The 12,352-nt window shown below is 42.6% G+C and overlaps 1 protein-coding gene across 19 annotated transcripts in view; it reads right to left on the bottom strand.

Moving 5' to 3' along the window:
* Cadps (calcium dependent secretion activator) overlaps positions 1 to 12,352 on the bottom strand; it is a 437,227-nt gene that overhangs the window by 116,310 nt on the left and 308,565 nt on the right. For 10 of the 19 annotated variants that reach the window (XM_041663140.1, XM_041663146.1, XM_041663141.1 and 7 more), the window contains 5 exons: positions 7,726 to 7,827; positions 5,941 to 6,004; positions 5,443 to 5,566; positions 2,943 to 3,011; positions 2,042 to 2,059 (listed from right to left, as the gene is read on the bottom strand). In XM_041663140.1, the coding sequence (XP_041519074.1) occupies positions 2,042 to 2,059; positions 2,943 to 3,011; positions 5,443 to 5,566; positions 5,941 to 6,004; positions 7,726 to 7,827 (377 nt within the window). The remainder of the gene's footprint in view (positions 1 to 2,041; positions 2,060 to 2,942; positions 3,012 to 5,442; positions 5,567 to 5,940; positions 6,005 to 7,725; positions 7,828 to 12,352) is intronic. The other 9 variants (XM_041663134.1, XM_041663135.1, XM_041663137.1 and 6 more) reach the window with 2 other exon arrangements.

The following is a 12,352-nucleotide window of genomic DNA, read 5'->3' as shown; positions in this document are numbered from 1 at the left end:
CTCTGTATCTATTCCCTACCTAAAAGATCATCTTAAGTTTTGCAAACCCTTGGTACATTTAAAGGAAAAGGCTTTATTTAAAAATTCAGTGGAATCTCTATGATGATCAAAAAATTATGCAAGTATTTCGCCAAGAGTGGAGGCAAAACGACAATAGTGGTATTGAATTCCATGGTGCTCACTTGATTTAGAACATGTGACAATTTAATGGAAATGCATTTAAAATTATAGAGTTCTCTTGTAGGATCTCAGCTTTTCTCTCCTAGCCTTTTGCAACCTTCTGCATCCTCTATTATTCTTGTGATACTGTAATTAAGCTGGACATATAATTTCTAATAATGTCCCAAGATAGAAAGCATAAAGTCCATCAGAAAGCCATGGGCTGATCTTGTAGATTCTCAGAGCACGCACTGAATAAACACACCAGGAGAACTCTGTATCCCAGTCCTAGCATCTTATCCCATCCCCCATCCCAATCTGCACTGGTAACCCTCCATATCTCTATCTCTGTATAATCTACCCTCATCTATCTATCTATCTATCTATCTATCTATCTATCTATCTATCTATCATCTATCTACTATCTATCTATTTATCTATCATCTATAAATCTAACTGTCTATCTATATATCATCTATCTATCTATCTATCTATCTATCTATCTATCTATCTGAGTCTGTATAATCTACCCTTATCTATCTATCTATCTATCTATCTATCTATCTATCTATCTATCTATCTTCTATCATCTATCTATCTATCATCTATCTATCTATCTATCTATCTATCTATCTATCTATCTATCTTCTATCTATCTATCTATCTATCTATCTATCATCTGTCATCTATCTATCTATCTATTTATCTATCATCTATATATCTATCATTATTTTCTCTATTTCCTAGGGAAATGGAGAGGTAGGGGAGTGATACAGGAACTATGATGTGGGGTTCCCCTCTGTATGCTCTTGTACAGTATTGTAATTAATATAGTTTTTGTGTGATTATTCAGGCCTGAGCAGCTGGAAAATAAAAGCTCACTCTCCGATGATAGAAGTATTGAGATTTAAAGGCCAGGAAAGAAGATATCAAAATCTAATGTGCTTAGACAAGGGCTTGAATATCCCAAGTTCACATGCACCTTTGCCTTGACACTGAATTTCGAGTTCAGTTTTGCTCTCTTCCTGTTCTTCAGACTTTCCTTACATCACTGCTAACATGGCTTTTCTGGAATGAGGCTTTATTTTTACTTAAGGAACCTTCAATGGCTATCACTTATATGTCTCAAGCAAAGTTTTGTGTCTTGAGATGTTTATTGCTAACCTGGTCTTTGGCACACATTGAACTGCTTTATGAATTGTGTTGAGATGCGTTCAACTGTTATGTGGGATAAATGAGGAATCTGTCAGCTCTTAAAGACACTGATTGCTATCACACACTCATTAATATTCCATTTGAGAGCTCTCACCTAAAAATGGCACAGAAGTCTTGAGAGGAAACAAGAGGAAACTTCCAAAGCCAGAGAACTTTCTCGCAACAGACTCCTTCTTAGCCACTGACCAGCACACAGCACATACAAGTACAACATGGACACCATTACTTCCTCTTGCCCAGTAAACATTCACCAAATAACATGAACTTCTCCATAGGGCAGAAAACAGGGGGAGGGGGGAAGAAAACAGGAAAATGAGTAGGGAAGATTCATTTGGTTCAGTGTCTTTAAAAGTACAAAACAAAACACCACACACACAGGAGACCAAGTCACTAGAGCCTGGAACCAAGGCTGAAGGAAGTTCTGGGCAAATCAGAACTCTGTTCCTTCAAACGTGCGCCTTTGCGGAAAGGCTGCTCTCCAAAGGCCAGCAGTGAAGGGGCATGAGATGCATGTAGACAGCACAAATTAACTCCTTAAGTGTCATTTGCAGCTCCACACCGCTCTCCGGGAGCACATACCTTAAGGAGCTACTAAACGAAACAAAAACACAAACTGAATGGAACTCAACAGTCCTGGAAATTGATAAGGCATAGACAATCGGTTCACCTGCATCCTTTTGATTCTCTATTTGAAAGAGAGAAGCACAATGAGGAGAGAAGAGAGAGAGAGAGACAAGAACACATATGCAAGATTAATGAGCAAGTGGACCAAAATGCCCCCCACTTATGCGTGATATATGATATCGGGACAGAAGAGGTGGCCCTTGGCTTCCCACCGCCCCGAAGTTTGGGGGCCAGCCAAAAAAAGGCTCCTTCACAGATGTGGGAAATGCTGCACAAATAGAAAATTAGTAAATTAATTTCAATGTGAAATCAATCTATGAAACATACACGACCTCTTCCAGTGACAATTAAGTCATATGTTCTAGCCAGAGCTTTGAGGGCAAGGGCAACTAAAACTCTCCTGGGAGAACGAGGAAAACTTCCCGGCTTGAGAGAGGCTAGGTAGGAAGCATAGAAGATCTAGCTTTCACAGAGCACGGAGCATCTTTCACGGTCTCATACCCTTTGCAGTTTGACATCTTAAACATGGATAAAGGAAGCGTTACTTTGCCTCGGATGTCCTTTATCTGACCCCCAGTGCATTGCTCCTCGGCTTAGCTGCTACCTTTGGATTGTGTACCAGTGACAAGCACTTTACGAATTAGGGTTACACACAAGCAAAGTAAAAATGCATTCAGGTGACAGACAGAATAACTGAAGGGGAAAAAAAAACTCACAGACAAATCTGAGTTTATCACAAACAAACGGCTTGAGTGTCTAACCTGTTTTAGGCTGATAAAAAGTGACTGGACTTCTCACACTGGGTTTCACAGACAGAACCAACAGACAAGCCAATGCTAAAAAACTTGAAGCAAGGAGAGTGAGTTGGTTTGGATCTGGATTTCTTGAAGTAATGGAAACAGAAAGAGTGAAGACAGCGTGGTGAGAAGGTGGTAGGTACTCACGAATGGTTAAATCCATCACTTGGGAGGCCAAGCAGAAGACAGGATGCTCATACATCTCTCTCTTTTTCCCTATAAAAGAGGATTTGGGCATGCAAGAGGCTTAGGTCAGAGGTAAAGAGGTCAAAGGTCATAGGTTAGAGGAAAACGTTACATTAGCTCAAGGAGAAATAGCCACAGAGTATTTTGGGATAAACACAGGATAAAAGAAAAAGGAGTTTTGAAATTTGGGAACTACTGGATTAACCATTCAGCATGCCGTGAGCCACGAGAGAGATTGTGACCATGATTTTGCACGTCTCTTTAGAGTCATTGGCAAGAATACAATGACCAAAAACATCATGGGTCAAGGGAAACAGAATTCCATTGATTTAAGGCTCCAAGATACTAAGGATTTCAGACTTTAGTATCTAAGGCTCTTGAGGTATTTCTTCATAAACATAGTCTCCAGCAATATTACTACAGCTTCTTCCCCAAATTCTCAGATAGATAAGCTACTAACGCTCAATAGAGGCTTAAGTGTAAAACAAAAAACAAACAAACAAAAAAAGTGGAGGATTTCTTTTCTGAGGGTAGGACCTGAGCTTTGTTCAAAGCAAGCTGTCTGGTAGTAATATCTTTGAAGCTGCAATATCCCAGCGTACAGTGGACTATGTTCATGGAAGAAAACCCAACACATGCAGCCAGAGAATGTGGGGTTGTCGGAATTAACAATCCCAGCATGCTTTGAAATTGGCGTCTCAGCCACTTTTGCAGAGGTCGTATCAAAAAGTGGCTGAGCCAATCACGGACAAGGAAGGAGAGAAGCAGAAGAGAGCGGGTAGTGTGGAATGAGGTACTTCTCTGAAAAGAGAGTTGGGATAAAAAGATTGGTTTCTTCAAAGACTCCCCAGACCTACGAGTCACAGTGCAAAAGGTAATCAGCACAACCAGGAAGAACTGAGCACAGAAGGAGATCACAGACCAGCTGATCTACTTTGGAAATGAATGCATTGTTACTTACAGATCACAAAGTTTGTTTGTTTGTTTGTTTTTAAAACATTATTTATCTGAAAGAAGAGAGCAGATCTTACCGAAAGACTAATAACAGCTGGACCAAGACCTATGAGGCAGCAGTTGTGGAAGCTGAACATCTCATTTCATGATCCCATCCCATCTCTGGTTTTAGGATTCATAGTTCCATGGTTGACTTTACCCAGCCCAACCAATCATTATGTCCTGGGCTGGGAATGCTGGAACAATTATTTGCTAATAAAGCCACTTAACCATTGATCTTCTTGTTCCTCTGCTTTTGCCACTCATTACCAAGTCAAGAGTCGATAAACACCCTTCTAGTGCCCAATTCTTAAGTGTTTCTCCCTGGATGCATAACAATGAACTCATTACCACTGGTACACAATCTGCATTGTCACAAAGACAAAATCGGGAGAGGGAGGAAGACATGTAGTGTACAGAACACTGGGAATTTAACGTGATTGCCAGCTAATTTTCTAAGGAAGCAGGACATTGGCAGTAGATGTGATGGTGTGTGTGTGTATGTGTGTGTGTGTGTGTATGCGCACGCGTGTGTGTGCTAATCAGCTGTTCCCCCAATTGATGTCCCGAGGTGGACAATGTGCCTTTGCTTGCTTTCTTTAGGTGTCATGAGTTTTGTGTGTGAGAGAAGATCGGATTCCAGAGTGTGGACACATTGAGTCTTGCACACAGAACTTCCACATGTATGCACTTACACCACTGGTCAGGTTGGGTATGCTTTTCAAATCACCCTATAGCAGCCAATGGGGGGAGGGTAACAATGAAAAGCGATTAATGCCTTTGAGAGTGACTAGGTCCCAAAGAACCACAGCTTCTTCTTGAGTTGAATCAACTCAAAGTTCCTTTGAACTATGCAGTCATTCAGGACTGCTTCCCTACAGCTTGAGACAGCAATATTAATATGCCTCCTACATCTCTGGTAACAAGAAAGAATGATGCCCAGATTCAATTTAGAGCCTCTGGGGATGATTCCATACTATCATTTGGTGAAATTTGAGAAGTTCCCCAAAGAGAAGAGACTTCCAAAGCACAAGCGAGAGTTAAGAAGAACCTGAATATTGAATTATTCAAGGCTTGTTTTACTTTCAATACTACTGGCAGTGGATAGCACGTTGTTTCTGCTTCCTACATTTAAAGAAGGTAACGATGCTACCCAGCTCTTTCACGAGTGAACATTATCCTCATATAAGATATTTAAGGGAAGCATAAACTGTCAGAAGGACTTTAGCAATTACGTAACATCCCACATTCCAGGTTGGTTCCCTCCTAAGCTGTCTCATGAGCCGATGACCCACCTTGCATCTATGTTTTTGGCCCCAGTCACGTTATTTGCCACATTTCAAGTATGTTCAGCTTAACGTAGTCAGATGGACCACTGTTCTCTGGTGTCCATCAAGAAAAGAGAGATTTTTCCCCGGGAGGTGTACCAAAGTTTAAATTCAAAACTAGTGGCAGGCAGAAGCCTTACCTTCAATTTTGGCATACTCAGACAGGCGCGAGTAGTTGACCAGGGCAGCCTGCTCTAGGCATTTGCGGATGACGGTTTTGACCTCTTCTTGTGGTACTGGAGTGACGATGTCTTTCATCAGAACCTTCAGGCAGAAGGAAAGGGAACTATGAAGTTACAAGTCCACGTGTCACTCACTTCTATTTTTGAAAGACTTCAGATGTAAAATCCTCAATGCTGGCTAATGTGAAAACTGTGGGTAGAAAGGAAACCCCAGAACAGCCGGGGTGACAAAGTCTGTGGGGACATCAGGAAAGGGCCTGAAGTGACTCTTCAATATAGCTAGTTGGGAATCTGAAAATAAAACTTCTAGAATTTGGGCAGCTTCCTCACTTTTATTCCTGGTATTTCACAAACAGTCAAGAAACCCTTTGACAATTGCAAACTAGGTCATTCAACTGTGGGGCTTGATTGGCAATTACTCGCACGTCCGTTTATGTGTCTCGCGTTCAGCCTTACCCTTTCCAAGAGCGAGAGCGTAGCTTTCAGAGCACCTTCAGGCCGACCAAACGGAAAGCAATATCTAAAAAAAAAAAAAAAGACCAAAAAACATAATTCTTCAGGATGCCCACACCATTACATTTTAGCAGGAAACACGCTGCAATTTGATTCCTATAGCAACTTGTGCCGAGGAATGGAAAATTGCTTTTTATTTTGTCACACTGTTATGCTAATCCCAGTTCACACCATATATGTGTATATATAATTTATCTATATGTATATGTGTGAATAATGACTGAGGAGGGAGTCTGCAAATGTCTGCACCAGAACAGAGAAGAGTGAGAGCGGCAGCTCAGAGCTCTGTTTGGGTTTCCATTGTGAAGGAAAACACTAGTTAATAAAAAAACCATGACCTCGTGTGTTATTACAGGGCGCAGCAATGAAAAGCCAGGAGCCCAAACCAGCTGGAATCTGAACACACTTCTTTTAGAGTCCTAAAGGGTTGAAGCGTGAAGCAGCGTGCCTCTGTGATAAATCCCTGACTCTGCCTAACTTGCTTGGGACGTTTTTTCACTGTTGTTGGATCTCGGCTCTATTGTTGATGCATTGTCCTTACAGTGGATGGTCAGTTAAAGAACCTTCATCAAAGTCTTAGTCCATGAAAAGGAGAATTCGGCTGACAGAGAAGCATGTCAGTTACTGCAACAGGTGCCACCAGTGGCTTCTGGCAGTCAAGAGTCCTTCAAAACACCACTCAAAAGGATAGGGAACAGGATGGGTTGCTTATATTCAGACTACAGTGGGTGGCTGGCCACATGTTCCTCCTGGCCTCATTTTCCTCATTGTTTAACTGGAGATCATACCTACCTTACACAGTTGTCTATTGGTGAAAACAAAAGGTAGTACCTTTTTAGCCTCCAAGCCCTGAAACTGGCATATGGAAACTATGAGAAGCACAATTGCTGTCTTGAAGTTCCTGCCTCAGAGTCTACGTGCGGAGTCAATATTGTATTAAAAATGCCCCATATGCTCTACAGAAGAGGACTGCATAATGCAAGCTCTAGAGGAGTGGATTGCACAGTGTGACAGTCAAGGGCATGACCCTGTTGCTGCTGGACATCTGGTCTCAGGCCCCAGCCCCCAGCCAGGCTGACTCAAGCTTCCTTCTTGCTATGCACAGGTATCAGGAATGGGGAAAAGAGTTATGAACACCATTAACTTTAACCCATTCACTATGTCCCAAACTGTAGAAGTTTTAAAACTCGTTTACCTAGGAACTTTGAAGAATCTTCAACTTTTTATATGACATCATCAGTCAGATTCCACAAGGAAATCTTTGCTCTTTAAGCAATAAAAATGCACTAAAGAATTTGAACTTTGGGCCCAGGGATCAACTTCAGTTGGTAGAATGCTTGCCCTACCATTCATGAATTTCTAGGTTCTATTCCCAGCATGGCACAAAACCTGGTATTTGTTGGCACACACCTTTAATCCCAACATTCAAGGGCTGGAGGCAGAAGGATTAGGAGTTCAAGATAACCCTTGGCTATATAGGGAATTTGAGGTCAGCCTGGACCATCTGAGACTCCACCTCAAAATAAATACCACACAAAGAAAGAATACAAAGTCAGGAAGCTGCTGAGGGCCATTCCAGACTGGTTAGCCTATTTCCTTTTGCTATTTCGCTTTAACATCTCTGATAGACACAAAACTATTGTTGTTTTTTTTTTTTTAACTGAAATGAAGATTCTTTGTGCATTTTCGTTCTTATCCTCCACAGGCCCCCAAAGCACAGATTCTCACCTAAAATGTGTAATCTGATTCTCCAGCAGAACCCGGAGCCTCTCTTTGATTTCTTCGAAGCGCTCTTTCTCTTCAACCGTCACAGTTCCAATTCCATCAGGCCTGAAAGAAGACACGCTATGCGGTGACGGCAATCTCACAGGCTGACACCAGCAAATCAAATTCCGACCAGGAGGAAACTGTCTGCTCAAGAAGCAGCAAGCGTGGTGACGGATCCGACCATAGAAACAGGCCGCACGGGCTTCTCAAGCAGAAGATGGTTCAGGGTTCTCATTCACTGGGAGCTGAGAGAACTCTCTCTCTCGTTGGTATGAAATAGTGAAATGGCTCACAGGTTAAGCCCAGCTGGTTCCGTCTGGTCATAGACTCTTAAAAAGTCTAAAGAAGCGACCATGATTGTATGTGCGCACGCACGTGTGTGTGTGTGTGTGTGTGTGTGTGTGTGTGTGCGCGCGTGTGCGCATGTGTGAGACTGTGCGCATGCCCATTCATGTCTGTGGAGGGCAGAAATGAACACCGGGAACCTTTCTCAATTGCTCTCCACCTTAATTTTTTAGACAGGGTGCCTCCCGGAAGTTTGATGATGTAGTAGGCCCGTCAGCCTGCCTCCTCTGCCTCTGATTCCCCAGCGCCAGGAGTGCAGGTGCCCATTGCTGCACTTGGAAGGAACTGGGGTCCTCATTCCAGGGCAGCAAGCCCTTTACTGACTGAGTCATCTCTCCAGCCCCTCCATCGATCTTTTTAAAATTAGGAATGTTTACAGCCCAGTTTATATTTCTGGTCTCTCCTGAAAGTTCCAACAACTGCCCTTAACTGACAATTGCCAACCAACACCTTTTTCCTCAGCCGGGTGGATGTTTACCTGGCTGGATCTCTAGCTTACATTACCTGTCTCAAAGGCGCCAGGGTTTGAGGCTCTCTAATTATTACAAAAATTCCTACAAAAATCACGTGCCATGTTTTGCTCCTAATTAAATTACTCAGTTTCTAATTACTGTTCAAAATTACGTTAGGATTAACTAAAAGACAACCCAGGTGTCGTCCAATCATAGTGAGCTACTGTGATAAAGAGCAAGGCTCTGGAAAACCCAGTGATTGCAGTGGAATCATCATGCTTTCAGTTCCGGGTCACGCTGAGTACACACACACACACACACACACACACACACACACGCACGCATGCACACACTTCTCTAGACCATTTGCATTGGAAATATCTGACCCATTCATTCAAAGCCTTTAGTTCCCAGATCTCTAGTGACTCGTGATACTGGGCTATGCCAGTTTGCAGATTGCTGTGTGACCTGGAACATCTATAGGAACATTCCTCCGTCGGCACAACTCAGCTATCGAGACCAGACAAATGGTCGTGCTCACGAGCCTCCTCGGGGTCCCAGCAGATGGCAAGAAAATCTTTTGTAGTCGACCAAGTTGACTACGCGAAGTCAGCACTAAACTTCTGCCAACTTTTAAACAATCACTTTTTCTTCTTTTTAAATAATAAAAGTACTCTATTTGAAAAATTTAAGAAAGATCCTCTATCAATTTGTAAAAAAAAAGAAAAAATAGTCACCCCAAAGAGTAGAATATTATTCTCCTTTTTTGTAGTCCTCCCCAATCACAGGAAGTAGAAAAGCAAAATGGTCAACACCAAGGATATCTGAGTTCTAAGTGCGTGCTCACATTTTTCAAATCTACTAAACACAAGTCGAAGATCAAGTCACAAAGTTTATTTAATTTTTTATATTCATATTTATAAGCATTTCCATTGCCCTTAAATCCCAGGATAAACTCACTGGCCACCGCAAAATGCCTATCAGGTTGTCTTTGATAACGTCTTGTTATTTCCATTACAAGTTTGATTTTCATTCAGTTCTGGCTGGTATGCCAAAATCAGTTTGCTAATGTACTGAACACATGCAAGTGGCATGTACACCCCTATTTTTGACTGGGGGGAAAAGGAAGTTATTCAAACAATTTCACGTTTAGCAGGAAATTAACAAAGAGAAAAACCGGTGCTATTAGATGTAGTTGACAATGAACATAGAGGCCTAGACATTACAACCAGCAACAGGGATGTCCCAGAGATGTTTGTCACCTTTAGTGATTTATTTACTTTTTTGTTTGTTTGTTTTTTTGGTGGTACTGAGGACTGAACAGGGCCTTTCGAATGTCCGGCAAACATTCTATTACTGACATCTCCAGCTATATGTTCTGAATTCCGAGATGAACTTGTCTGCGAATCAAGGCATTCATTCCTTGCCCAAGAAGCCTTATTGGACTCAACATTTTGGTTTGAGCCCGAGACAATAAAACAACTGAACAATGAGCTGTGTTTCACCTTCTTAGCTAATTCTCACAAATGTAAACTGTGCTTTGAATCTAGCCTTTCGCTCTGGGGATGCATGTTAAGGCAATTAGAGGACTTCGCCTTCCTGATGGCCTCTCAATGAGAGCTGGGAACACCGTGGACAGCAGGATGGAAACCAAGTAAATGTGTATTGTTGTAGCCACAAAACAAATGAGCCTCATTGAGTTGGCAAAGCTCTCCTTCAGACTTCACCTGCAGAATCAGGGGATAAGATCCTGTATGGTCTCAACAGCAAATGTAATTTTTTTTTTTAACTGCCAGATCTGTAATATTACAGTGTTGTTGGTGACAGGGACAGGTGTCTGACAGACTTGGTGAGAGACCCACTAGGGATCAGTTTGTTAAAGACCAGAAAGCTTAACAGTAGTAGTAGTTATGAAGTCACTTTAGTGTGACCTGAGAATATTATTTTCTAAAATTCTGTGAATCATAATTTTCTTTTCCACTGAGTTCTGTAATTCACAGGTAATGGTTCACAGGTGGAGCGCTCAGAAAACAACCTGTGCCAAAGATTTTGAGGGAGTGCTGTTTTTCTTTATAAAGAATTTTTGTTTTTTAATATTGTGTGTGTGTGTGTGTGTGTGTGACAGAGAGAGAGAGAGAGAGAGAGAGAGAGAGAGAGAGAGAGAGAGAGAGAGAGAACAGCAAGACAGGGAAATAGAGAACAGGCACGCATGCGCTATGGTGTGCGTGTGTGAAGAACAAATGACAACTTTTGGAGAATCAGTTCTGTCCTTCACTGCGGGTTCCTGGGATTGAACTTAAGTTGTCAGGCATGCAAGGTGAGCGCTTTGGTCCCTTAAGCCATCTTGCTGACCTAGGAGCTGTGTTTTCTCCGGAAGCTACATATACTTTCGCAGGGTTATGGTTCTCAATCTTGACCATGATTTAGCATCAGCTGGAGGCCTTGTGGCAACTCAGGCAGCCTGGCTCTACCAGTTCTTAAATTGGTAGGTTTTGGAGGGGGCCTGAGAATCTGCATTTCTAATGGGTTTTGTGGTGCCACTGCTCTGGGAATCGTGCTAAGAATCACTGATACACGCACATGCACACACGTGTACACACACACAGTAACCAAGACAAAAAGGAAACCTCAATGGAGGCTCTTCCGGGGTCTGGAAGGATGCTTTTTTTTGGCGCAGTCTTTTGTATGTGGATGATGGATGCTAGCTGAATGTCATCCTTAGCATTGTTTATCCTTTGAGATAGAGTCTCTCCCTGAACCCGGGATTTGTCAGTTTAGGGGGACTGGTTGGCCAATCAGCAAGCCCCAGGGAATCTTTCTGTCTCCACTTTCCCAGTGCTGGCCAGCTTTGCTTTCCCAGCCTGCTACATTGGCAGAGCCATTTCCCCAATCCCTTGATCAGATGCCTTTGATCCAGGTTCTTAACTCCCCTAAGACTGAGATGGACTTGAAAACAGAGGCTGTGTTAGAGAAACACTGTCCCTTTCTGAGTTGATCTTTCCCTCCAAAAGAGGCGTCTGCAGTTTCTACTGCGTCAGAAAAACAATGGTGATTGCAAAGCAAACCACAATAGCAGCGCGGAACTACTGTCTCACCGACAACAGTCTTTTACACCTTCCCCCACCCTCCCTGAAACAAGGGAAATGTTCTTTAATTTTCAATACTCAATGCTTAATGAATCATAAAGGAGAAAAGGCAAGATTTTAAGCTTTTCATTTAAAAGTCCCAATCTGGGATATGACTTCATTCAGAATGAAAGGCCAGGAACCTGGATGCCCCTCTTTCTCTCACATGACCGTACATCTCCTTCCTCACTAGCTTCTGACTCTTCAGGTCCCCGCTGCCTCAATAACTGCCCTGGACATGGGGAAAGGAAAAAGAGATGGACTCCATTATTAATGCCTTTTATTAATGCCTTGAAGGCAGCTCCTACGTTGCTCAGACACTGCACATCTCAGACGCCAGATCCCCTGATCTTTCAGTAGGAAGTGAGCAAGGCAAGAGGAGAAGAAGCAGGTGGGATGCACTGATCTTAGCAGCTGGGTCTTGACCATGCTGTTTTCATAGGCTAGGAACTCTAGATGCCTGACTCTACCTAGGCTCTGACAGCTGTGAGCCAATCATTCTGCAGCCTAGGCTGAGCTGGTCGCTGTTTTGAAAGCTTGCAGGTCATTCAGATGCAGAAGCAGGGCTCTGATTGGATCCCATCCTTCTCTAGCTCCTCAATTCCATTCCCTTTTCTTTTCTTCACTCACAGTTTAAGTTTGCAAAGGACACAGTATCTCCTTTTT

This window comes from Microtus oregoni, unplaced genomic scaffold, assembly GCF_018167655.1.
Source record: "Microtus oregoni isolate MIOR12 unplaced genomic scaffold, Mior012 000013F_ref0000133, whole genome shotgun sequence".
Classification (NCBI taxonomy): domain Eukaryota; kingdom Metazoa; phylum Chordata; class Mammalia; order Rodentia; family Cricetidae; genus Microtus; species Microtus oregoni.
Note: the sequence above shows the minus strand (reverse complement) of the source record. Positions and strands in the feature narration are given on the sequence as shown.